Genomic DNA, 27,422 nt, shown 5'->3' with positions numbered 1-27,422 from the left:
CAGACAAGGTGGGAAAGCAACACATTTGCTTGTTTTTAAGATCTTTACAGTTTCACGTGGTAAAATTGCACAGGCCAAATATGTCGTGCACTCAAGGAAATGACCGCTTGTCTTACCAATGCCATCTTTGCCTCATACACCCACGCCTACCTGAACTTTTATTCCCTTCTGAGAATGGGAGATCTGAGCTTTATCCAATTTTAATTCCAAAAGAGAAAGTTCAATCCGTCCGTATATGACTTTAGATACCAAAGAGCTCAGTGCTTATTTTCTTGGGGGAATAATGCCTGAATTAAACAATACAGCATTATACAAAAATGAAGACTTGCTCTGCACTTTCATCCTAAAGGTCATTTTGCTTACCCATCAGGGCCTTGGTGTGGGTGAAGTAACATTAGCCAAGTTCTTGCCTGGGTACCCACTCCAGATGGGCTCTGAAAAATTAGAAGCATTCTCTTCAAAGATGCATATTTTATGACCATTGCATTTGAATGACCTGGAAATTTGGAAAACATGTTTTGTAATAGTCAAAGCTTTATTTGTGTATTTAATTATGGGAAAGACTGACCTAAGGTAGGAATTTGTCCAAGAAACAGTGCAGTGTTTTTTGTGTGGCTGCCTATGTGTTCCTTTTTAGGATTCAGCAGTGTACATTAACTCACCCAAAGTACTAGCATACAGTATTCCCCGGGAGCAGCCTCACCCAACAGGCCTTAGTGAATAGGTAAGGCTCATTTGTAATCAGTAGCGTCCATGGGTTTTGGATAAGACCCATAGTGCAGCATATATAATTAAGACCTTCTTCTTCCTCTTTTCTCTAACATGCAAATTAAATGCACCAGTGAGACCTCATTGAGAGACATTCTGTATTTTACGGATTTTCTTTTAATACTGAAAGCAAGAATTTGCTCCAACTTTCTAATGATTTATTCTTTTTTCCTTAAAGCTAATAGTTCTAATAATTCTTTGCATTTGGCTAGAACCAGGCCGGCTCATATATGTATAAATGGACAAAGCCTTCATATTAGTCATAACACATATAAACAAAGTCCTTGAAGCTAAATTCCTTGAAAAATAAAATAAACACACCACTCAAACACAACACATTGTTTCTTAGCCTTAACCCTTATTTGTCCTTTAATCTTTCATCTCTCTCAATAAAGGATACTTAGGGAAAATACAAAGGTAAGTTTCAGTATGGATTTGTGAAATCTAAATGTTTGCTGGTCTTATGTTAAATTTGGACTTGGATGATGATAGATGGATTATCTGTTTTAAACTATTGAAAAGCTCTGCCTCATAGTTTCCCTGCTGATTTCTCTTGGAATCTGATTTCTTCTCATTATTGATGTTTCTTATCACTAGTCCAGCTTCTCTATAATCTGAGCAGCTATTGGTCTCTGCAGCTCTCCTAACTTCCCTTTATAGTGAGACAGTTGGTTACTAACAACTGCCTTGAAATGACCTGTTGTTGTGAACAGCTGTTACTTTTTTTTTAAATGAATATAAATGACATCACAGGACATGAGGGAGTAGTTAGTATCACTGGCCAAAGCGTGACTTAACTAAAAATGGCCAGCTGTGGTGTTCCCATATAAAGAGAGTAGTGGTCTCTCTATGTAAAGAGAGTAATTGACTTGAATTTCACAGGTCTATCCAATGCCTGAAAATATTAGATTTATCTAAAGTGTATACTATCTCATTATATCAATTAAGATTGAGTTTAACTGGGAAATGCAGACAACTCCGCCAGTGGCTTAAATAAGATAGAGTTTTATATCAAACTCACATAAGGTCTGGACATGAGCAGTCCAGGGCTAGTGTGAGGGTCCTGTGACCATCAAGGGCTCAGGCTCCTTCTGTCTTTTTACTCTACTGTCCTCAACTCACGGACACTCACCTGCTGGTCCAAGATGGCTGCACAGGCTTTAGCCTTCACGTCCACCTTTGAGCCAGGAGAAAGGAGGGCTGAGGAGAAGAAAGGCCTATGCCTTCCTTTAAACACACTTCTGGGAAGTCATGCACTACACTTCTGCTCACATCCTATTGACTTGAACTTGGTCACGTATCCATACCTAGCTGCAAGGAAAGACTTGGGGAAAGTAGATTTTATTTCGTTTAAAAACTGTGTGTATTTTCACTGGAGAAGAAATGGAAAACAGATATTGAGAGACAACTGGAATCTCTTCTGCACATATACATGCTGAAATAAATTTGAAATTAAAAGCTTTTCTTTCACAAAGGAGGCTAGCCTGAAATTTTTTTATATTCATTTTTTTCTAGTGGGAGAAATGTGCATAAAAATGATTAACTGTGGTACAACTTGTTAAGTTCTGTAGTGCAAGGAACACATGTAGAACCCTTAACATAAGCATCGGACACATAGTAGATGTTCGTAGTAGGTTGCTATTGCTATAGACAAAAAAGGTCTCTGGGCTTCCCTGGTGGCGCAGTCGTTGAGAGTCCGCCTGCCGATGCAGGGGACACGGGTTCGTGCCCCAGTCCGGGAGGATCCCACATGCCGCGGAGCGGCTAGGCCCGTGAGCCATGGCCGCTGAGGCTGCGCGTCCGGAGCCTGTGCTCCGCAACGGGAGAGGCTGCAACAGTGAGAGGCCCGCATACCGCATAAAAAAAAAAAAAAAAAAAAAAGTCTCTGAAAGCATCATGACAGTGGCCTTTCACTGGGCCTGGATACATCAGAGAAAGTCTCCCAAAGGAAGGGACACTTAAGCTGAACCAAGGGGAATTACTACAAGAATAGTGAGATTAAAGGGAGCACTGTAGGGACGAGGGTGGCCCTAGAGATCTCAGGACCTGCAACTAGAAAGTCAACGTTCTAGGTTCTTCCTCTCTCTTTCTGTCTCTCTTCTCTTCCGGTCTCTTCTTGAATTCATCCTCTCCTCCAGTAGGCAAACACTCTCTCATAGCAGAGACCATGGCCAACAGCATCCCCGGGATTATCTGCTCCTAGCTTCTTGCCTGGAAGGCAAGGAATTCTTCTCCCTGGCCCCAGCTTTAAAATTCCTAGGGTGTACTCTGGTCCAGTGTGGGTCGTATCCCTGAACCAGTCAGTGTGACCAGGGACAGGGGATACCATGATTGGCCTAAGCCAGTACTGTCTCAGAGGATGCTATCAGAACAAGGGGTTAAAGAGGGGGGAGTTTGATGGGCAAACAAGTACAAGACCTTGGCCTCGAGCAGCAGCCATCATCAGCTTCTTTTCCCTTAACCTGCTTTATGTTTTCATGATACTTACCATTCAACTCTGTATTCAAATTTGTATTTGTATACAGATTTGTATTTGTATATTTTTCTGTTTGTTTTTTTGCCTTCCCTGCTAGAGCATAAGGCCCATGAGGACAGGGAATTTATCGAATTTGCATAACATTGTGTCCCCAGCACTGAAGACAGTGCTTGGCACATAGACAACGTTCAGTCAGTATCTGTGGAATGAATTGCTTCACCAACGAGAGTATGGTGGGTAGAGATGGCTCATCAGGCTGGAAAAGTAGAACCTAACACACTGCAGAATAGGATTTAGCCACCTTATAAATCACAAAGGAAGCAGAAAATGGTGAGTGGTAAAAGAGAGGCATCTGGAGTTTCTCAGATACCAGAAGTCAGTCACCAACTGTAGCTGGTTCTCATTATCTCTGACAAAGGAGGATAAGAAGAGGACAGATGAGTAAAATAATCCAAAAATATTGTGGGAGCTAGTAATTCACACCCCATTCATTAACACACTTTTACTAGAACAACCAGCAATTAGCACAATGGACAGATTTGAGTCTTATCCCCTTTCCCTGGAGTGCTCTCTGTAGAAGACAGGATGCCACTACTGGGCATCTAGATGGAAAGCGTAGACGACGTAAGAGACCCCGAGTACAGAGCACTTAGACTGTGCTAGCCTTTGTGTTGGTTTATATCTTCTAACCCCGCTCCCAAAGCTTGCCTCTGGGTGACTTGATGGAATCCAATAAAATTGTTCATCCCGCGGATGTCCAAATCTTTATTTCTGGCTAAAGAGCCAGCCTCTTGCTTCACCCTGAGGTTTCTAAGGGACCAGCTTGGCCAAGGATGGCCACAGGTGGCCTGGTTTTCAGTTGTCAAACTGACCCTGCCGTTCAGCTTCCAGCTCTCACTTGACCCAAGGTTTAATTCTTGGCTTTCTACAAAGTCATGAACAGAACGGCCTTTTTGTTTTTCTTTCTCATAACTGGCTGCAAGAAAGCAGCTGGAGCTCCAAGAAGCATGTCAACTTTCTCTTTTTCCTTTCTGTTCTCCTGTGGTCTGTAGGATAGGGTGGGGGAGACATTTGGGTGTTGGGGGAAACTTGCCTGATATTATTTTCTTGAAAATCCAGTTTTGTAATTCTGTGCCAAGCAGCTTGTAAAATTGTGTCATTTCTAGATGTTACCAGTGGCTCGACTTCCTGAGTGTCTGCCCTCCCTGATGGGAAATTGGGCCCAAGGCATCTAGTTATGGGATATAAATGGAGAAGGAGATAGAAGAGTATCCGTGTGTATATAAGATTATGTCCTTAACTGCATTTATAAATTTTCTATGATTTATATATTGACATTTACCTGCCAGATGAATACATAGGAGTGATTATAACACAGCTAACATTTTTCGAGCACTTATGCGTCAGGTGTTTTTCTGAATGCTTTCCATATAGTAATACATTTAGCCTTCCCAGCAATACTATGAGATAAATATTATTAGCTCTATTTTACAGATGAGAAAATTGAAATTGGGCAAGGTAAAATAACTTGCCCAAGGTCAGACAGCTGACAAAGGGTGGAGCCAGGATTTAAACTGTCAGCTGAGCTTCCAAGACCATGCTTTTAACCTACTCTAAACTGTCTCTCTTTTGCAGCACGTATAGGTTGGTGATCTAGGCATAAACAGTGTTTAGCGAAGGGACACTATCCAGGTTAGTGTCATCCACTGAGTAAGCAGGCAGTAAGTGTCCAGCCGCTGGGAGAGGTGATGCTGTTGTTGACAGCTGTAACTATACCAAAGTTCATCAAATGCCAGGTTTTACTGTTTGGTAGTTGAAGACAGAGTCTTGTGTTAGAATCACAGCTTTGCTGATTACTGTGTGACCTGAGTCAATTTACTCAACCTCTCTGATTCTTTTCTCCTCTATAAAATAGGGACAATGGTAACCCCATCATTGGGGAGCACGTTGTGAGGATTAAAGAATAGAGCATAGAGAAAGCATCAAGCATAGCCCCAGACACATAGTAAGTGTTCAATAACATTAGCCATTTAGCCTATTCTCAGTGGATAAATAATCCAAGATAATTACTTGCATTTCCAAAGAAATTAAATGCAAAACCATATCCAATTTAGATGTATACGTTTCAGTTAGTCATGAATTCTTTTTCCTGCTAGTCAGGCCTGGCTTTTGTACAAGTCCTGGTTAATTTTGACCTACGAGTAAACTAAAATACCTTAATTTCCATAACTGGAATTTCTGCCTTCCTCGGGAGGGTCATGTCATCCGTAGTCCCCCAGGCTGTTTGACAACCTGTTCTTCAGGGGCACTAAGGGGGTCCTCGGCGTGGCTGCAGCAGGGTACCCCCCTCAACCCTGCCCTTCCCCTTTTTCCTACTCCTTCTCCTGATGCAAGACCACTGTGCGTGCCTTGTGAATTACAGCTGCTCTGTCCCCCCAAAGGGCCCCCTGCTGGGGAGTGTGTCAGAGGATCTGGTTATAATTGATAGAAGCAGCTGGCAAAGGCACTTCCTAAAAGGCTTTGGCTCCGGCGAGCATATTAGTCAGTGTAGACAGTTTCCAAAATTGCTACCACGGAGAATTTTTTTTTTTTTTCTCTTCTATGGGGAATGGGGAGGGGACCTGCCTGAGAATCCTAGGAAATCTTCAGTGGGACCTTCCAGTCTTTGCAGATGTCCTTCACAGCCCTGATTTTAAGCAACAGTCTGGGAGAGATTAAATTGAGGTTTATCTTTGAGTGACCGGAGTTATTTCTGTTTTCGTCAGCTTGGACTCTTGTAATTAATGCTAAGACACTGGCGGGAACAAGGCTTTTATTATAATTCGAGGGTGAGGATGGCTTTGACTGACCTTTCTTCTGCTGGAGTTTCAGTGTTTTAGTATGTGCTGCTTGCGCTGGAAAGAATTTATAATCACAGGCTGTCAAAGACAGCCATTGTTCTCACTGCTCTGAACATGTGGGTCAGCCACAAGTGCTTTCAGCTCCCCCAGTGCCAAGAGCTGGCCGAGCGCGAGAGCATGCCTGGATTCTTCCGAGGCATCAGGAAAATCATTTCACATATTTTTCCCTGCTTTTTTTTTTTTTTTTTAAATTTTTTGCCCCAGAAAGACAGCTCCCTTTCAGAGCAGGAATTTCCCTTCAAGGTAGCAGAAGATGGAAACATGCTGCTCCAGGATTTTACGGAACTGATTCTGCTGCAAAAACAAATGCTGTGTGCATTAGCCAGACAGCATAAACAGAAGCAGTTGTGCAGCTAAACCGGGGACTGGGTCCCAGAACAGACATGCAGTTATGGATCCTGAAAGATGGGTCAAGGTTAAGGTTTTAGTTTCTCATTTTTGTTTTTATCTGTCATTATATTCTTGTGAATCCAAACTTGATGATCTTTTATTCTCAGTTCCTTGGACTTTTTTTTTTCCAACATTGTGGAGTACGAGATGCTTGGGGATTTTTTTTTTTTTTTAATATGTGTGATTTTCGGATTGAAAAAGTTGCAGCAGGGAAGGCTTCATGAAGTGTTGTGTAGATGATAATCAATTTGATAACTGGTTGCCGTAGCCTTTCCAGATTGATTCTTATGCAGGATTTTTTGGAGACCATTGGAGATTGATTTTCCTGATATTTGTAGCCTCTGTGTCTGTTGCTGTGATGTCTGTAATCCTTTCTTTTTCTTCTTGAACAGGAGACTGATGACGTTGAGAGCCCTAAACGTAGTATTCGAGACAGTGGCTACATCGACTGCTGGGACTCTGAGCGCAGTGACTCCCTCTCTCCCCCTCGACACGGCAGAGATGATTCCTTCGATAGCCTGGATTCCTTTGGCTCCCGTTCCCGGCAGACACCTTCGCCAGATGTAGTCCTCAGGGGAAGCAGTGATGGTAGGTTGGAGCCTTAATAAACTGCACATCTTAGAATCAAACATTAACAAGGGCCGCCTTGTCACCGGCCGAGAGATTGGCCCTAGAAAGGTAGACTCCATATCCACCTTGCTGGAATCTGGTAACTCTAAACTGGTAGGGAAAAAGATCTCTTAATGTTGTTTTTCGTGGTCCTTAGAATTTTGGTTGGCTTTGCCGGCAGCTGGTTTGAACACTGCCTCAATGAGCGTATCTTCTGTTGGAAAATGTGTTACATCATTCCTCCCTGGGTCTCAGTACACCAAGACGCTGTGCAGACCATTAGCTCATAAAGTGTGCCGAAGGTTTATATGCTCCAGGTACGAGGAAGGGAAATGTTTGAGTGAGTACCACACTGTGTAAGTGAAAGTAGATCAACTTCCAGCAAACTGGAAACACACTGCACACACTTGGGATTGTGAAACCGTAATTGGTACAGTTTGGGCAATGCTTTTGATACCTGACCGTTGACTAGAGCGATGCCGGTGGCCATTAATGTATAGAACACAGCCCAGACTGCCTGTTTCTTCTGAGGCTGGGTTTGATTTAAATCCCATGCATTTTATGTCACCTGAAAGGAATGATCATTTTTCTTTACAAAAATGTATGGTCATGCAACCTGATGTAAATTGAACACATTTTCCAAGAGCTGTTTACCTTACTTATTTTGCACCTTTGTGCTTTTAGGAAGGGAAGATAGATTGGCTCTGCATGTATAAACTTGCAGAAAGACACTTAGGCTGGTGGGGAATTTTTTTTATTTGTGTCTATTTCTTTTTCATGTATTGCTTGACTGAAGCTAATGTTTCTAGAGACTTTAAGTCTTCTGTCTGAGATGAAAATTATCTTTTATAGCTAAAAGATCCCTTTCAGCTATAAAATTCTATGTTACCAAAATACTTGGGTATTTAACATGCCCAGGTCCTGAGTTCATTACTCGACCCCTGGTATCTCATTTAACCCTCAGCACATATTACAAGATACTCAGTACCTGACTTAGTCCTCTGTGAAACATTCCTTAGTCATATTTTACAGATGAATCTTAGTAATCATCCTAACATTGTCTTTTTTTTTTTTAAGTAATTTTTATTTATTTATTTATTTAGGCTGCGTTGGGTCTTCGTTGCTGTGTGCAGGCTTTCTCTAGTTGCGGTGAGCGGGCTTCTCATTGTTGTGGCTTCTCTTGTTGCGGAGCACGGGCTCTAGGTGCATGGGCTTCAGTAGTTGTGTCACACGGGCTCAGTAGTTGTGGCGCGTGGGCTTAGTTGCTCCACGGCATGTGGGATCTTCGTGGGCCAGGGCTCGAACCTGTGTCCCCTGCATTGGCAGGTGATTCTTAACCACTGCTCCACCAGGAAAGTCCCCTAACATTGTTTTTAAGTGCCCTAAGTCGCTGTAAGTAGTGTAACGATGTTAGCCTCAAGAAGCGTGAGTCCAAAACTTATACCCTAAAGCTTAATTTACCCACACTTCTTTCTGTTTGCCTAATAGATTTTTCAAATTCTAGCATGACTGAACTAACGCTTTTGTTTAGAACTTAAACTTTCCAACAACTAGATTAGCCTCAGGGCCACATCGTATGTGACTCCTAAAGAATTCCATGGTGCATTGTGAACTGCTTGAAAAACATTTCTAAAAATTTACATGACATCTTAAGTCCCACCCACAGTATTAGAAGTTACAATACCAACTGCATGATCTAATTGACCTTTAACATAACTGAAAGAGAGATTTACTTTTGTGAAACGTATTTTAACCAAACTATTTCATCCATATTATTTTGATTGTTTTAAAAAATTATTATTGTCTCATCCTAGTTTTTAATAACTGGTAATGCAGATCCTTTATTTATTCTGTCACCAGCTTCGAGGGGTTCAGAGTTTTAATGAGCCACATCTTGAAGGGATTTGAGATGGTAATTACTAATATTGTACTAATATGTGCTGGGGCACAATTTCGTTTGCAGCAGTTAAGATTGATAAGCCAGAGTCTTTTCATAAAAGTTTTTCCCATGTAAAGAAAAGCATGAAATTGAGCTTCACAAAACACCATCCATGAAAGAGCATCTTAACACACAGCTTTCACCAATCAGCCTGATACCTTCAGGCTTATGTTCTTGTAAACTAATCAAGACCTAATGAGGTTTTAAAGAAAGACAACACTTTTTTATCTGCCTTAAAAAAATGTGGTATAATTTTATCCAAATAGATGTTGTATTTCATTAGAGCTTATGGTATATTTTTTAAGTGATGATAATCAAGAAGATTGCTGGTCCTAATAAACACTTCCAAATTTAGAAGAACATTTTAATTCTTGAAAACTTATTTCCTAGGACTCACAATCAATTAGGGAAAGTCTTACCATGAAATTCTCCAACAACATATTGGCTCAATAGAGAGAGTTTTCATTTTATTATTACTGAGGTCCACTGACCCATTCAGTAGGGATGACCAAGAGCCACACTCGTAAGAGGTGCCACGATTCCATGGGTTGGACACGAGAGCCACCTGGTAAGGAGGCTGTGGATCTCCAGGGTCAATTCAGCCAATCTGGCTTGCTACATAGGTGCCCAGCTCCTCCCTCACCCTCACTGGCATGCCTTCTGAGGCCACTAATAAGCTTCCCTGAACAGGAAATACAAAACCTTCCACTCAGGTGCTTTTAAAATTAAGAACATATTTTATAAACACAATGCATATTGTTAAATAAATATTCTTATCTTTTATAGAAAAGACGAGTTAAGGGAGAGAAATAAGGAATGAGAGAAATTAGCGTGTTAGAGGAGATGAAAAAGCAACGGGTTGGCGGTGTGTATGGTAAAGATACATAAAAAAAAGATAGACCCGGGCTTCCCTGGTGGCGCAGTGGTTGAGAGTCCGCCTGCCGATGCAGGGGACACGGGTTCGTGACCCGGTCCGGGAAGATCCCACATGCCGCGGAGCGGCTGCGCCCGTGAGCCATGGCCGCTGAGCCTGCGCGTCCGGAGCCTGTTGCTCCGCAACGGGAGAGGCCACAACAGTGAGAGGCCCGTGTACTGCAAAAAAAAAAAAAAAAAAAAAAAAAAAAAGATAGACCGCTAGTTGCTGGAAGGGAGAGAAATGTAGCCCAGGCGTAAAGGAAGGATCAGACTTTGATAAAAGTATGTCCGCCTCATCACGTGCAATGTTGGGCATAGATGGAGATGCCACCCTAGTACATTTTCATGTTTTCAGGGTGAAGTCAAGTCAAGATCTTTCTGGGCTTCCCTGGTGGCGCAGTGGTTGGGAGTCCGCCTAACGATGCAGGGGACGCGGGTTCGTGTCCCGGTCCTGGAGGATCCCACATGCCGCGGAGCGGCTGGGCCCGTGAGCCATGGCCGCTGAGCCTGCGCGTCCGGAGCCTGTGCTCCGCAGCGGGAGAGGCCACAGCAGTGAGAGGTCCGTGTACCGCAAAAAAAAAAAAAAAAAAAAAAGGATCTTTTGAAGTCTTGGCCTGAGATAAGAGGGGTTCTAACACTTATGGAAAGTATACCTCACCAGCCACTATCTGGGTGCTTTACATCTCTTGTAATCATCACGACAACCTAGGAGAGCTGTATTATCACCTCCTTATTTCCAGTGAGGACACTGAGGTACAGAGGGCTTCAATTTCCCAGTCACACAGCTAGGAGATGATGGAGCTGAAATTAGACCCTGGTCTCTAGGTCCAAAACGTTAAGCTTCTTTCAGCTGAGCCACTCTGCCTCAGGGCATTTGCAAATTAACTTTTCTTGAAGTGCCTGTTGAAGACATTCATCAAAGGCTAATTGGGGAAAAAACAAAAAAAGGTTATCTGTTTATGTGTTAAACAACCTATTTTGAGACTCTCTCTCAGTATATTATGGACAATATGTTTTTAGATATTGTACCAAAATAAGTTTCATAGATTACAGGATTTTAGAACAGGGTGTGTGTGTCGGGGCGGGGCGGGGGGGAACCGAGACAACTCTAATCCATACTAAGCCTTCATAGTTGATTGAAGAATCATTTTCTTTCATTCATCTATTCAGCAAAATACAGTTCTTCCCCTAGTCAGGATGCTTTAGGCAAAGGACATTTTTCCAAGAGAAGTGTGTTGCAGAGGAAGGAGCTGTTTATTCTCTACTTGTGCCCAAAGTTAGGAAACTGCAACAGTGCACATCATGATGACAACATCCTTTTAGCAAAGTCTGATCCTTCCTTTCCCCAGGGCTATGCTTCTCTCCCTTCTAGCAACTAGGGGTCTTTCTTGGGCTGGAATCTGGAGAACAGAAACTGGAGTCTGGAGCTGTTACTTACCAGCCATGGAGAAAGGGCTCTTTGGGTCTCTCTGGGCCTCTGTTTCTACCACTGTAAAATGGGGATAATATCAAATAGGGAAACCAATCCAAGTGCTTAGCAAGTTAAGGTAGTATTAGTGTTTGTTATAAAGCATTCACAGGGGGCTCTAAATATTTTATTATGACACTGAGACAGACAGACTTGATAAAAGACAGGGTGAGAAGGGAGTTAAGTTATGAATCAAAAACCAACAAGTAATGAAATGGTCAAAACTTGAGAAGGGAGGCTGAAAGCAAGTAGCATGAATAATTCATAAATTGAATATTTCATCTGCAGCAATGAACAACTTGTTTATGGTCAATGCTTTAACTTTCACCATTTTTTAAAAGCCATTAAATCATTTTATCTCCAGGGCAATTCATTTCATTCCTATTTTTACAGAAAAAGGACAGGCAAGTGTGTTAGAGGCAAGCCTAGGAGCCCACAGGTCATCAGTGGCAGATCCAGAACTATTATGGCATAAAGAGTAGTCAGTGTTTGTTAAGCACTTACTCGGGGCCAAGTACTGTACCCAAGAGTTTTACATGTATCTGATCCTCCCAGCAGCACTATGAAGTAGGTGCTATTATTATCCTCACTTTATAGATTGGGAAACTGAGGTTTGGAGTGGTGAAGTGACAAATGACAAAACTAATGAGTGTCAGAGCTCAAAATGAAGTGGATCTGACTTAACCCCCCTGCACTACCCACTCTGCTAGGCTGCCACATCGCTCGACTCTTAGTTTAAGGTTCTTTTCACACGGGTAAGGAGGTCAATTTCTATTTGCTATCAGTGGAGTTGAAGAACCTTTTCATAATGCTCTCAGTGATTAAGAGTTTTCAACCAGCATTCAGATGGTGGCTGCCTGTCACAGTAGTGTGTGTTTTCATGACAATTTCCCTCTAATGGATCTTAGAAATCTGGTGAGATGAGACTCAGGAAACAAGGATACAATATAATTATGGGGGCTATTGACCAACAAAAGACTGATGTTGGTAACATTGAATTCCTCTGTGTTGTGTAAAACACTGTTTAAGCCAAACTAATTCATTGATTCATCTGATCATTTGAGGATACCCACTGTGCCCAAAGACACTGTGATAAGTACAGTGTGAAGGATATAAAGCCCTTATTTTCAAAATACAAGGTAGAAAGCATAATGCATCAGAAGAGAAATAGACCTTCGGGCCATAGTGTTCATAGGAAACAAAGATTGCCTCCAGCTATGGGTACCAGGAAGGGCTCCGAGGTAGAGGAATACGCACTTATTATAACTCAAGCTGTTTCCTGGAAGGCAAACCCTTGGTATAATCCATACTGATCATTTTTCTGAATTCCTATAGTTCTTATATGTCTGTGCTCGTTGATTATAACTGATATTCTCCAGGTGTTTCATGAGTTGGTTAAAGGTACCTCAAAGACAAAGGATTATAAATCCTTCATAATTCTTATTTGTCAGAATATCTAGCGCAGTGTAAGACATGCAACAACAGGTGCTGAGTAAAAACTCCATTGGTAAATTTATGTTTCTTCTTCTGAGAGTTGAAGGATCTGAGCAGGCGTATAGTTCTATTGCAAATGTGTTGTTAATTGTAACTCTCAGATACAGCTAAGCTTTCTTCTTCTTTTTTTTTAATTTGACTTCTTTTTTCCTGATTAGAATGGAGAGCTTTTCCCAGAGTGGATTAATTTCGACTGATACTTTAGATTTGTTAAGTGAATAATTTAAGGAAGTAATCCCGGGAACCCACAGATGTAACCACATCCCCCATACTGCATACTTGCCATTGGGAACTTTATTGCTAGCCCAGCACACTTTCTCAGCACCCATCCTCTCTTCCTAGGGAGAGGAAGCGACTCTGAATCCGACTTGCCCCATCGGAAGCTGCCGGATGTGAAGAAGGATGACATGTCTGCGAGGCGGACTTCCCACGGTGAGCCAAAATCAGCAGTGCCTTTTAACCAGTACCTCCCCAACAAAAGCAACCAGACAGCCTACGTCCCCGCACCTCTGAGAAAGAAGAAAGCAGAGCGAGAGGAATATCGGAAGAGCTGGAGTACTGCCACCTCCCCCCTGGGTGGGGAGAGGCACTTCAGGTAAGACCTGGACTGCGCTGCTCCCATCCTGGCTTGTGGTACAGGAATTACGGCCCCAGGACAAGAATGAGCTCAAAGAGCCATTTTAGAACTTTGGTGTCAGATTACAGATGGAGGTGGGCAGGACACATCTTCAGAGAGGGATTGTCATGATAGAATATAAGCTTCGTGAAGGCACCTGTTCTAGGTGTGCCTGGCACACAGTAGGTATTCAACCAATACTGGTCTAATGAGCAGATTTTAACGAGCAGATTTTTGAAACTAGCTCTATCGACAGGACATTGAGAACATCTGTCATCCGTGGCCTTCTGTGGAGACTGACTCCCACTCCTGTTAGATCAGGTGCAGTAAGACCTTTTATCTAGATGTAAGTTTATCTAGATATGAGCTCAAGTGTTATTGAAGGGATGCATGAACATGCTTGAGTCACATGTAGAAACAGTCATAATGAGATGGAAGAAACATTGGACTTCTCATCTCTTGAGAGAAACAAGCAGTCTTTCCCCTAATCTCTGATTATGTTTTTGTATTTATTCAGCAAGTATGTATCCAGTGAGCTTCTACTACATGCTAGGTACTATCTTTTAGGCTTTGGGGACCCAGTGGTAGCTAAGATAGAGTCCCTGCCTTCAAGAACCGTAGAGTCCAATAAAAGAAACTTACAGTCTTGTCTAATCCCTTTCAGCAAAACCACCCTTATCATTGCATGGTTATTCCTGGTAGTCCACCTTTATTATCTATGATTTCCGATTGAATAAACATTAAAAGTTTTAATTATTGAACAAAACATGAATTTTACCTTTCTAGAACAAAAGGTTTTTGCCTTTCAATATCAATTTTGAAATAGCTCTTAATCAATGTCGAGATTATGATGCATTGTATTAATTTAAAAATGGCTGCATTTAATTTTTTTCACATTACCAGGATCATATTGCATGCTATGATTTTTTTTTTAAGTGGAAGTAGTATCAGAATGACCGGGAGATGACATGGGATCTGCTCCCCAGCCTAGTCTGTTAGTTTGGTCAATTATGTTGTCCAACTCACTAGCTATCCTGAAACAATAGAGGAAGAGGGAAGTGAAGTGGGGTCTCCTTGTGAAGAGGACCCCGTCCGCCGAATGGACCCTGGTGGGAAGCCTCCTGGTGGTGGGTTAGAATTACCCACCTGCAGTGGGAAGGCGCAGCCTCCTCCAGAGGGGGCTGCGGTGGTACCAGCTCCCAAGTCTGAAGAGGAAGATGCTGCTGAAATCCAAAAGCGCAGAAGGCTAGAGCAAGCTGGAGTCAAGGTCATGCCAGCAGCACAGCGCTTTGCCAGGTTAGCTTTCCGGGCCAAGGACAGGCCTGGCTGGCTTTGTGCATGCCTGGAGGTTTGGAATCTGTCTGGTGTGATGGAGTTTCCATCTTGTTTTCCCGCTTCCTGCTTTATCCGTTGCATCATTATTTCCTACTTGCAGCAGATAGAAATAGCTAATAGTCTTTGTCTTCAGGCCTGTCTCTGCTGAGTTTCTGGTTCTTTTAAATGGAGGTGAAGAGGGAGCTTTGTGCTGCTTGAGTAGACCTTGTCCTGGTCAAGTATGTGTGGTCAGTTATTTGTGGGCTGCAGGATTTATCTTGCAATAATATCTTATTTTTCAATTGTTTATGGCTTGTTAATTTTCACACTACCCCTAAATGGCTCTTATCTTACTTTACACATCACTAGAAAATACTTCTTTGGAACGGGGAACACTCTCTTTAGAAAGAGTGGCTGGCTGACAAAAATCCACTTACTTTCTTTGTCCCAAGGGAGTAGTAAGTAAGATTAGGTTTATTTGACTCATTTGCTAAAGCTCGTTGATTCAAAAACAAAGAATGGAGTAATTACTTCTCTTAATTGTAACAAAGACACTAGTATACAGTTCTGGTGGCCTCATATTACATGTGAGATAGAGACCTTTAGCAACTGAAGTCACAGAAAACTATAGTTGTACAGTTTTGTGTAGTGTTTGGGGAAGCTGATTAATTTTTCTCATATAATAGCCACAAAGATACTAACAAATAATAGTGAGACCAAAATTTATTTGACAAATTGAAATTCATAACAGTTTGACAACTGAAATTCCTTTGCCACTTGATGTTCCATTTAATCCTAAAAGGTAGGTGATATGCCCATTTTCAAGCAGAGTAAACTGAGGATCTGTGAAAGTAAGTTACTTGACCGTCTCAGAGCTGGTTACCACTGACCTGGTGGCCAGATTCAGATGTTCTGACCATAGTGCCACAGCTGCCTCACACACATTCAATGGAATGTCTTCCATTCCTCCATACAACTCGATGTGTGATTATCGCTGTGGTCTAGGTCTTCAGTGAAAGTTCCAGTACTGACTTATATGGATTTAATCCTAGAGTAGCTTTGTACTGATAAAACATCAAGGAGGTGATTCTTTCTGTCTGTGGTATCCCACAAACAGGCTTGTCTGTCCTAAACATGTATGTGCTTCTAGAAAACTCTAACATAAAACTGTGCTAATGTTACAGGCAACTCTCTGGGTTTCTGAAATAATGAAGGGTAATGTCATAGAATCTTCAAAAGAGAAATAAATCCAGATATTCTTTAAATTTTGGTTCAGAGACCTTGTGAGACACATGCTTTTTCAACATCATTTGAGCTTCTACTTATATCAAAGACCAGGCTAGATGCTGAGAATACAAAAATGCAATATATCCCCTTACCGTTTTTCAGATTTTTTCTGCTTCTGTCTTCCAGTCTAGGGCACAGTGGAAATAGGTAATAGGTGATACAGATAAGAGTATGAATTTATAAAAAATCTTTAACCTTAATACCCTTGACACACATACCTTCATTTTTTATCACATCTGTAAAGTCTTTAACTAAAATTTACCAAAGACACTATCATCTTTATGATGTATTTTTTTTCTTGTTATCTTCAAAAATTGCCAATCTGCTTGATTTTTTAAACCTCATTTTAAAAAAATTGATTTTTCCACGATTACTAATGCTGTTGACTATTATACCATGTTTATTGGCTACTTGGGTTTCTTCTTCTATAAGTTCTCTCATATCCTTTGCCATTTATTTTTTCCTTTTAAAAAAGATATTGTATTGTGGTAAGAACACTTGGCATGAGATCTACACTCTGAACAAATCTTTAACTGTACAATACAGTGTTGTTAACTACAGATACAATATCATACACCAAATCTCTAAAATTTATTCATCCTGCTTAACTGAAACTATATGCCTGTTAATCAGCAATCCCTATTTCATCCTTCCTTAGCCCCTGGCAGCCACCATGCCACTCTTTGACTCTACGTATTTCACTACTTTAGCTACTTCATATACGTGGAATCATGCAGTATTTTTCTTTCTGTGACTGGCTTAGTTCACTTAGCTTAATGTCCTCAAGATTTATCCATGTTGTCACATATTATAGAATTTACTTCCTTTATAAGGCCGAATAATATTCCTTTGTATGTATATACAACATTACCCTTATCCATTCATCCCTTGATAGACATTTAGGTTGTTTCTACATCTTGGCTATTTTGAATAATGATGCAATGAGATAGGAGTGCTAAGATCACTTTGAGATCCTGGCTTCATTTCTTTTGGATATATACCCAGAAGTGGGATTGCTGGATCACACGATAGTTCTGTTTTTAATTTTTTTAAGGAAACTCCATATCATCTTTAGAGTATCCAAAAGAGCAAGGGGAGACAAATGGGCAGATAGTTTAAGAGAACTCGGCACAGCCAGGAATCATGATGACGTAGAGAAAAGAAAAGAGTGGGCAAAGGCTGGGGATTCCACGAGTATACTGTGCCTCTTCAGTAACTGGGAGGTTTATTTTCTGCTAAAACAGTACAGTCTTTTATGACAGCTCCCATTCTGTGTACAAACCTAGAATCACGGTTAGTTTACAAATGTAATTCTAATTGATGAGTAGTATATTTTTGTGGTAATTTTTGCTCCTGTCCGTGTTCCTGTTATCTGCCTTAATTTTTACATATTTTATCCAAGTTAGCTCTATTAAGCAGAAATTCGCAGGTCAGTTAATATCTGCAAATGTCAGTTAACGTCACACCTTAGAGCTACTGACTTAGCATTTAAAACGGAGTTCAGGAAAATCATGCATATTCCCAGAGAATGTTCCCAATAGCAACACAACACAGCTGCTCCAAACACCCAGAATTCATTTGTTGATAGATTTTTCAGCTGCTAGCTCTCTCATAAAAATTTTATACATACCATGCCACTAGCCTGGCCTGTCTGTGTCTTTGTCACCTACTTTTTGCAGCCCACAGCAGAGTTGACAGTCATTCTAAGTTTATCCACATTTGGGATCCTGCTTTTAATGTGGCAGAAAGTAGCTTAACTGGAATGAAATGCATATCATGAAGAAGAAAAGGATTCTTGGTGTCTGGAAAATAAGAATATAAAACATTTAAATATGCTGACGTCTCTTAAGGCATTGTAACCTCAGTCTCCTATCTTTGCAATCCAGATGAATTCCGGCCACCACATCTTGGAACCCAACAAGAGGCCCCAGATATTTCTTGCGGCCCTTTTTTTTTAGCTGGGAAAGTCTGTGTTTGGAGAAATGGGTAGAGGATGAGGCATAGGCAAGGAAGGAGGCATGTAGACGAGAGTAAGGCTGTACTTTTACAGATGGGTTTTTTTTGTTTGTTTGTTTGTTTGTTTTTTTGCGGTACGCGGGCCTCTCACTGTTGTGGCCTCTTCCGCTGCGGAGCACAGGCTCCGGACGCGCAGGCTCAGCGGCCATGGCTCACGGGCCCAGCCGCTCCGCGGCGTGTGGGATCTTCCCGGACCGGGGCACGAACCCGTGTCCCCTGCATCGGCAGGCGGACTCTCAACCACTGCGCCACCAGAGAAGCCCCAGATTGGTTTTTTGGGCGTTTTTTTGGCTGTTGTTTCCCAAGTATTCTCAAACACCTCCTTAAATTATTTTTAATATATAAAAAGGAGCAGAAGTGCATGTTAGTCCATTTTCACATGAGTTTAGAAGCCTAGAAGTCCCAAGCTTCCTATCAAAGAATATATTAGGAGGTATGTTAGCACCAAGGGACAGAAAGTAGGTCTTTCTTAATAAATATGTGGGGTTGATATTTATTAGAGTTGCCACTGGAGTCAGAAGTCCATAAACTACTTTTCCTTCCCTTTTAGTTTATGATTAAGTTAGCCTAATTACCCCCCAAATATGAGACTCTGCTAAAGAAGCCAAGATCTCTGCGTTTAAGAGGATAAAGTAAGAATCAAGATTCACTTCCCCTGAATTAAAATGCCATGGAGACTTGAGTTCTCTGACTCGGTGTTTCCCATTGGAGAAGTAAACTTTTTTTTTGAACTGAATTATAGGTTTCACGTGATTGGACTTCTTTGCTAATTGTTTTCATATGTTTCAGCACTCAGTCTTTTCTGCTAGTCTGTGGATCTTCTCAAGCACATAGTAATTAATTACAGAGGGGGGGAAACCCTCCAAGGAACAATAGACATTTTAGAAATCTTTAGAGGAAGAGCAGATGCAGCTAAGTGCCAGGAACATATTCTCTCCATCCCTCCTTATCAGATGCCTGTGTCACTGCTTCTTGCTGCACAAATTCTTGGGGATCAGAGACCAGGCAGACACATAACTTGCATGAACCTTTGTGACTCTGGATGTAGCTGCCCTATTGGGACACTGTGTGAACAGGGAGGTCCCTGGTGTTGCCCGTGACATTCCCAGGAGGCCAAACAGGCTTTTCTGGAGAGCCCAGTTTCTTTCAATAGAACAAACTGACTGCCAACCTGAGCTGGTTGCTTGTGTGTTGCCAAGTAAAAAGGGGTGAAAGAAAATGCCAGCTCTTCCTTAGTTTAAATCATTATCTCATTCACTTTGAAATATATAAGCCTTAGAAACTTTGAGACAAGAGCTTTTCCTCCCCCTCACCTGCTTAGGACCCACAATCTCTCCTACAAAGATAGCCTTACTTGTCTTAGGACAGGGTTGCCAGGTTGAAGGCAAGGCTTGGCATTTCTCATTTCACATTAGACTGTATTCCTTCTTTAAAAAAAAAAATTATTTATTTTTGGCTGCTTCAGGTCTTAGTTGCAGCACACGGGATCTTCCGTTGTGGTGTACGGGCTTCTCTCTAGTTGTGGCACGTGGGCTCCAGAGCACGTGGGCTCAGTAGTTGCGGCGCTCAGGCTTCGTTGCCCCGCGGCATATGGGATCTTAGTTCCCCGACCAGGGATCGAACCCGTGTCCCCTGCATTGGAAGGCGAATTCTTAACCACTGGACCCTCAGGGAAGTCCCTGTATTCCTTCTTAGTAAAGCAATGATCTGGGTCCGTCGAGCAACCCCTACTTCCCAAGGCAACTAACTCATCTGTGAATGACTCAGACAAAATAAAAGTGCCAAACCGCCCCATGAATATCAAGCCAGACAGCCAGGGTCTGCCACTTAAATTTACTTACTTTACCTACATTCAGATGACTGGAACTGGAAACCTCAGTGGACATGATAATACTGATCTTGCAGGGTTGTCATAAAAGTTAACGTATCTGGAATATACCAGCTCTTCAGAGGTATTAGAATTATTGAAAAACAAAGTAGAATACACTGAAGCTTTACAATAGATGGACCTTCAGGAAAGAAGGGCTCATTATAAAAAGTCATTTAAATATTCTGCTAACTAGACACCTGCGAACATAGTCCTACATATCTGCCTTATACACATTATTTATTACTTCCTAGCCAACAGTGCCGGTCCAGAATTTATGTCATTAAATTTTTGCTCTCTCTGAGTCTGCTGGAAGCTCTGAATTTACAGGATTCAAGCAATTAGCAGAATGTCACTATGATCGTTTTTTCAAGTGGGCAGGGAGTGGCTTTAAGAGGCCAATGATATGGAAAGCTTTCTTCACCCCCTTTTTTTAAGTCTACATATCTAAATTGAGATCACTTGAAATGAGTCCCGCTACACTGGGCATTTAGCCTGAAAAGAAACACCCTGGGGAGTTTGTAGCCTGGCTGGACTCACATGATGCATAATGCACGAGATTCTCCCTTCTCAAATTGGCATCACAAATTGGCATGGCTATTTGCATAAATGCATACGTTTTATTCCATAGTATTCTGCCTGAGTTGGGGAAAATTGAAACCCAGGACCCTGGTCAAAAAAATGGAAGGAGTGTTGCTTTGGGACTTGAAAGCTTCAAGCTCAGGATCTGCTCCTTTACTGGAATTGGAGTCGGATCAGCTGAGATGAGATAATGCGTTTGAAAGGGCTCTGTAAACTGTAAAGTGCTGTGCAAGCACTGTAAGGTATGATTAGTTAGCATTCTACTGTCATTAATCCTGGCTGAACATTGCTGTCTGTACCCAGCAGTGCAAATCACGACTTCATTCTAAGCACAGCTCATATGATCCCTTTATTTAGTAACCAAAATACTGCTCTTTCTCCTACTTCCATAGTAATGATAATGCCTTATTTTCTGTATGATGTTCTGCTTTCAAAACTGTTCCTGGCCGTGTCCTTTGTTTAATGAATAGTGCAGTGATTAAGAACAGGGCCGCCGGAGCCAGACTCCCTGGGTTTGAATTTTAACTTCAGCAGTGGCACTTTGAGCTTGGGCAAATTTCTTCACCCAATCTCAGTTTCCACTCTATAAAATGGGGATGCTAATCACACTACCATTGCAAGGCTAGTATTAAGGTTAAACAAATTAACACTAGAAGGAATTCTGGCACGTTGTGGGCGCTCGATAATAGTTAACCACCTTCTTTGTCATCATCAATGTGCTTTTTAAATAATGCGTTTTCGAAGAGATTAATTCAATGGCCTATCATTTCCCGCTGACCATCCTTTATGGCCACAGTCAACCAATACCAGTTGGTTCTTGCCAGGCTTGTTGGCTAAGGATGCAGGGAGGAGAGTGAGCAACGGTCCAGGAGTGGCCAAGCAGGAGACCAAGAGCCGGAGTGCAACTCAAAGGGCAGAATTTTATATTTTAAGAAATAACTTTATTCAGAGAGCAGAGCACCACCCACCACCTCTAAATTCCACGATTTAAACTTTTATTGAGAATAGTGGTCAGCAGGGAGAAGGAGTTTTCTGGACATGACTAATGATGGTTTGATTTTTCCAAAAGTCAGGAGTGAGGGCCTGCTGTTCTGTTAGGCTGACAGGCCTCCTCTGCAGCAGTACAGGGTAAGCAACAGACAGCAGGCCACCTGGTCAGCCAGAGTAGACAGCGTTTCCTTGCTTGTATGACTCTCAGCCAGGCTAATTCCTCCTGTCTTCATTTCTGAGACGACCTGTCCCATGACCATGAAGAATTTACCCTTAATCCTCCTTCAGAACTCGGATACAAAGCAGGTGAGCTTTCTTTAGAAGTCAAGATGCTTTACCTACTCACCATCTCTATGAACTGAGAAGATAATAAATGATATTTGTAAAGTTTTAATCTTTTATTATGACTTAGAAGCAAGGCTGATCTTATGAGTAGGGGGGAGGAGTTTGTTTGAATATCAGAAAGGCGCCATTGACTGTATTCCCACCCTACCCACCCCCAACAAGAACAAAAAACAAAGCATAAAAAGTCCTAAGATTCCACCATTAAACTGCATTTCTCTTTAAATTCTAAAGAATTTAAAGTTTGGTGCCTTCAAGATTTCCTTGAAAATGAAAATAGCCCTAAGTAAACATTTTGGCAAAATGTCTTAATAGGATTTACTTGACAGCTAGCATATGACAAAGCAGAAGAGCTGGGCGGTGGAGAGTCATGGGGGTAAAAGACCGAAGAAAAGGTTGCTGGTGGGAGGGTGCAGGGCACGATAAGCTTTTGTGCCTGAGTCCATCCTGTCCATGGTCATAAACTCTTCCAGATGTTTCAGGTTAGCTCAGCTCTGCAGAAAGACCATCCTTACACTTTGCAGTCTGGGACACATCCCAGGTGTGCTGTCACATAGCTGCACTCATTAGCATTCCTCCAGATCAGTTTCTTGGTAGCTCAGATTTTTGCCCTGGCAGTCAAAATAAACTGAGTACCTATTGGGTACATTATTAATGTGCCAGAGAAAAAATAATACCAAAATGCTTCTTACTTTTCCCAACTTCATGAAAAGAATTTGGATTGCCACTTTCAGAGCCATTTAGGATCCTGCCTTTCTGACGCTGATGGGGCCCTGCAAGTTAAATGAATTTTTTAGTATTGCTAGTAGCTGACTAAATTCCAGGTTTTGAAACCCACCCTAACCCTGCTGCAACTCTGGACTAAAATAGTAAACAGATGTCATCTGGACTAATGATATTGAGAAGAACCTTTCACTAACAAGACAGTTGGCTGCCTGGAGATGGGGATTTAAAAACTGTTTTGGTCTGATCCCATGTGGAGTTCCGTTTAATTTTGCTTTATCAGTCAAAAGCAATTAAGTGATGAGAAAGAAGCTGTTCGAGATATTATCCTTCGCAAAGAAAATCCTTTCCTGATCCACCAACACAGCAGAGATTCAGAATCAGAAGATGAGGTTGCACGTCGACTGCCTGATCTTGAGAAAGATGACTTTGCCGCCAGGAGAGCTAGGATGAACCAGACCAAGCCAATGGTGCCACTGAATCAACTCCTCTATGGGCCTTACCGAAAAAAAGAGGCAGAGAAATCAGATGGCAGCAAGCAACCCTCCAAGGGAATCTCAGAAAGGAAAAGTCTAGAACATAAAAGGTGTGCTCTGTGTGTGTGTGTCTATGAAGGAGAGAGAGAATATAGTTCGGCAAAGGTGATTTGTATTAAAGCTCCCCATTCCTCTGTTTCCTGCCCTAATTACATATAATCAGTAATGGTGGTTCATTTTAAAGTGGAACCTCAGATATCCAGTCTCTCCTAAGTTCAGATGGCAGGGAGTAGAATGGTCCTGTCCAAGATAGGGCTGAATTCACCAAATAAATATGGAGCTCAAGTGTGCAGATGTGCTATATGTGGGCACGTCACCACATATGGGTGCTGGTGTCAGAGACGGGCATTATTGGCATAAATAGACATGTGCTATTGCTGATCAGGGAACAGCCACCTCTCAAGGTTGCTCCAGTCCATCCATAGCAGGCAGAGATCATAGTTATTCCTTAGCTATGAGCCCTTCTATCTTCTTAGCACCTTTGAGATATGGGGGGAAAACGAGGCTGGCTGTTTCTTCCCTCACACCAACACGATCACCTAGACATCTGACGATGGAGATTTCTCATTAAAAAGTCCTCAAATATATAACACACTTCTATGTGTTCTGTCATAGAAATTATTTTTAAGTGAGTTTCCTTCTCCCATCTTTTCTCCCATCTTCTTAATTAGGGAAAGGAAAGCTTAATGAAATGGAATTTGGCGAGCGATTTTTATCCTAAGAGGGATACGAATTCATTCAAGCCATCAGCCTGCTGAGTTTCAGTGTACAGAGTTCATCATTCTTGTATTTTTCCTTACATCAAAATCAGAGATCGCATCTTTATTATTTAATTGCCATATTTTTGCCTATCACTTAAGAGGTTTGTAATCCATTGAACTAAGAATATAAATATCTAAACTGTGTTTTACACAATTAAAGTGGTTCTTTGGGCAGCGTCATTGAGATCAGTGAAGCAATGAGTGTTTTCTATTGTTTGATTTAGGAAGCACCAGGTACAAAACACATGAAAGATCTCTGGACACAGAACAGGGATTTGAGCATAGAAGACCCGGCCCATTTTTTTATAGGACACATTCTAGCTTCGGGAGGCTCTTGGTCTTTGCAGTCCTTGTTGGCATGCCTTGTAACAAACCGTTCTCATAGGGCCTTGTGGGAGGGATCAGTTGTTGCCAGTGAAACAAAGACTTCTGGATAACTGAGTAGCATCAAGGCATATTGATGCGGATCAGCAACTTGAGTTAGGAAAAGGAGTAGCTTTTGTACCTCCCTTTTTTCCTTTCTCCTGCATGCAATTTTAATTCCTGATATTTCCAGCCCCATTTGTCTGTTGTCACCTGACTCTGTGTTTGGGGACACAGCCCATGATCTCTCTAGAGAGCTTCAAAGAACTGATGAAAAAAAGAGGGCTCCCTGGCGGCTCTGTGCTATGCCCTCCTTGATCCCCTTCCCCAAACTAAAAGCAAATAGAAAATTCTGTCGCCTTCCTATTTGCATAGGCTCTGTAAATACACCAAGTCATCCAGGTAACAAGAGAATGGTTTTCTGGCTTGGAAGATTTATTTTGAAAAAAAATGAATAGCCCTATTTATGTATATTTCTGAAATTTTCTATCTCAAGAAACATATTTAGTTAGAAACTGACTTTTAATGTGATGTAATGTTTATGCACATAGATGCCACAACTTTGGTTTAAATTATGATATTGTCAACATTAGGCATCTAAAGTTCACTTCTTAGGAAAACAATTGAAAATATCAGATTTAGCATTAATAAAGGTGAACAGTTATTGACACAAGAAACAAATGGGTATTGCCTCTGTGGATCCAGGTGAAGAGGATGCCCTCTCTGTTCTTCAAGTTTACGTTAGCCAAACCTAATTGATGCTATCAGGAGGCAGAGACTGAGTTTGAACATTGAAAGTTTCTATTCAGCATTGACTTAATCATACTTTCTGGCAGTATGAAGGTTTATGGTTGAGGTGTTCAATATGTGAACAATGTTCCAACTATCTCCAAACTAATTCTAGAATTTGGATCATGCAGAGCTCATTACTAACACTTTACTGCTGCAGTAAAAGACGTTCCAAGAAGGCTCAGGGATTCAATCAGAAAACTTGAATTCATTACAGTAACTTGAATAGTGTGGGAATTGGGCATCATTACTGTCAAACTGAAATCTCATTACCATTCTTAATAGTCTTTCAGCGAGCCCTGGCTTCTCTTCCTAAACTAAACTAGAGTCTGTCATCTGGTGGAAAAACTCTGTCTCTTTACAGTGTCAAAAGGGTAGCATAGACAAAAGTAATCAAGGCTGCAATTGATTCCATATTTTTGCGAAAGGGAGAGGTGCTTCCATCATTCCATTCTGTCTTCAGCCTCTGAATTTCCATGCTTGACATTCTGTTTGTCTGCTCCCCTTCCTGGAACCTGATTTTTCCAATAACGTGGGGGCCTGGATCAAATTGACAGAAACCAAGGCCAAACGGAAGAGGTGAAGTCGAGGGTGACCTGTATTGTGCGGGCTCAGGAGAGTGAACCTGCGGAAGAGGGGCTCAGGCAGGTGCCGGATCTTCACAAGGATGACCTGGCGCAGCGCAGAATTCAGGGCAGGCTTGGCCCTCACCGCGAGGCTCCGAGCTTTGTCACGGTCGCCAGTATAACAGAAGCCGACCGGGAGACGTGGGAGAGGCTGAAAGTGTCAGGAAAGAAGAGGTGTGTCATGTTTTCCCCTGGATTTCCCCTAACAGTGGTATCATTTAACTTTGAAGGAATCACTTATCCTTCTATCATTTTTTATTTTCATGACCAGAAAAAATGCCTCAAAACACAGAGCATATTCTGCATGCGTTGAAACTTGTTAATACTAAAAATTACAAGCCACAAGGACAGGAAACATCCTCTTTAATTCAACTGATTTATTGTGAATGCTTATTTTAATAGGCTTATTTACGTGTAAGGAATTTAAACTTGACTTTTAAATAATTTTAATTATTTCATTGTACCCAAGGTTTTCTTATGCCATCATTTATGATGTTAAGAAAGCTACAGAAACTTAAAGTGCTATTTACCTAGGCAAGACAATGATCGTTTCTTCATTTGATTGATTAATGGAAAAGCAATCCTGCTTTAGACATCGAAGTATATTTCATACATCCAGTATTTTTTCAAAACTCTTCATTGATTTTACTCACCTTAGAAACCTTTGGAACTTATTTCCGGTTCTGACTAGGGATGGAGATGTGGAGCACATGTGTGCCCCTGAGCCTTCACCAGAAATTAAAGCAGAAACTGCCCTCCGTGATGACTTTGCCAGCCGCAAGGCAAGGGCTTATAAGAAAGCTTCCAGCCCTAGGCAAAAGTTCGTGCACTTCGGACCAGTGACAGAGATAGATCAGCAGACATGGAAGCGGCTCAGCATTGGCAGGGCTGGGCCGAAGGAGGATGCAGAGGAAGTCATCAGTCACAGCCGCAAGATTCAGACGTACTCTGTGTCCCCTGCCTTGGCGGCCATGTCCAGTTTACAGGAAGACCACAGGCTTAATCCACAAAATGACTGCAGGTACTTTTTGCCATTACATGTGCAAGGAGATCTGCATGGGAATCATTGCTGCTTTTAAAGAGTTTGCTGAAGCACATTAAAGAAACCGCCAGAGATGACGTAGTTTTAACAGCCTCTTTTGCTGGTTAGCAGAGAAGTAATGTCAGTAGATTTCCCCGCGGGGAAACGTGTGTGAAGTTAAATGACAGACATCCATTTTGATTCTCTTGTCACCAGAATCACTGCCTGGGAATGCCAATAATTTTGGCAAATGATTCATCTTCCCTTGGCTGCATTAAGCAGTATTTTATTTGTTGGCAATACTGAACAAACTAGATGGAATGTTTTAATGATACCCTTCATGTTTCTCCTAAAGATACATTGATAAAAATCTGGGTTATCTATACCCTCCCTCTTTCTCATCCCACGAGGGAGAAAAAAATTGTGATTAGTGTTATTAAGTTCAGATTTTGGACATCTAAGTAGACACACAAAAAAGTAAACATCTCTCCCCCCACCCCAGCTCCCGCCCAGTTTTTAAAATTATATAACAGAACATGAGTAGAAAAAGACTCTTCTTTTGAGGGTTCCTGTGAGTCAGGAGTTTCCTTGAATGAATCAATCACCATCCAAATTTGTGAGGCGTCACCT

At 41.7% G+C, this 27,422-nt stretch overlaps 1 protein-coding gene across 10 annotated transcripts in view; it reads left to right on the top strand.

Annotated features, from left to right (window-relative positions):
• LIMCH1 (LIM and calponin homology domains 1) overlaps nucleotides 1-27,422 on the top strand; it is a 342,494-nt gene that overhangs the window by 242,010 nt on the left and 73,062 nt on the right. For 6 of the 10 annotated variants that reach the window (XM_060148277.1, XM_060148276.1, XM_060148275.1 and 3 more), the window contains 6 exons: nucleotides 6,927-7,122; nucleotides 13,302-13,554; nucleotides 14,605-14,871; nucleotides 22,980-23,282; nucleotides 25,703-25,945; nucleotides 26,463-26,792. In XM_060148277.1, coding sequence (XP_060004260.1) covers nucleotides 6,927-7,122; nucleotides 13,302-13,554; nucleotides 14,605-14,871; nucleotides 22,980-23,282; nucleotides 25,703-25,945; nucleotides 26,463-26,792 — 1,592 coding nt within the window. The remainder of the gene's footprint in view (nucleotides 1-6,926; nucleotides 7,123-13,301; nucleotides 13,555-14,604; nucleotides 14,872-22,979; nucleotides 23,283-25,702; nucleotides 25,946-26,462; nucleotides 26,793-27,422) is intronic. The other 4 variants (XM_060148283.1, XM_060148282.1, XM_060148280.1 and 1 more) reach the window with 2 other exon arrangements.

This window comes from Lagenorhynchus albirostris, chromosome 4 (assembly GCF_949774975.1).
Source record: "Lagenorhynchus albirostris chromosome 4, mLagAlb1.1, whole genome shotgun sequence".
NCBI lineage: Eukaryota > Metazoa > Chordata > Mammalia > Artiodactyla > Delphinidae > Lagenorhynchus > Lagenorhynchus albirostris.
Note: the sequence above shows the minus strand (reverse complement) of the source record. Positions and strands in the feature narration are given on the sequence as shown.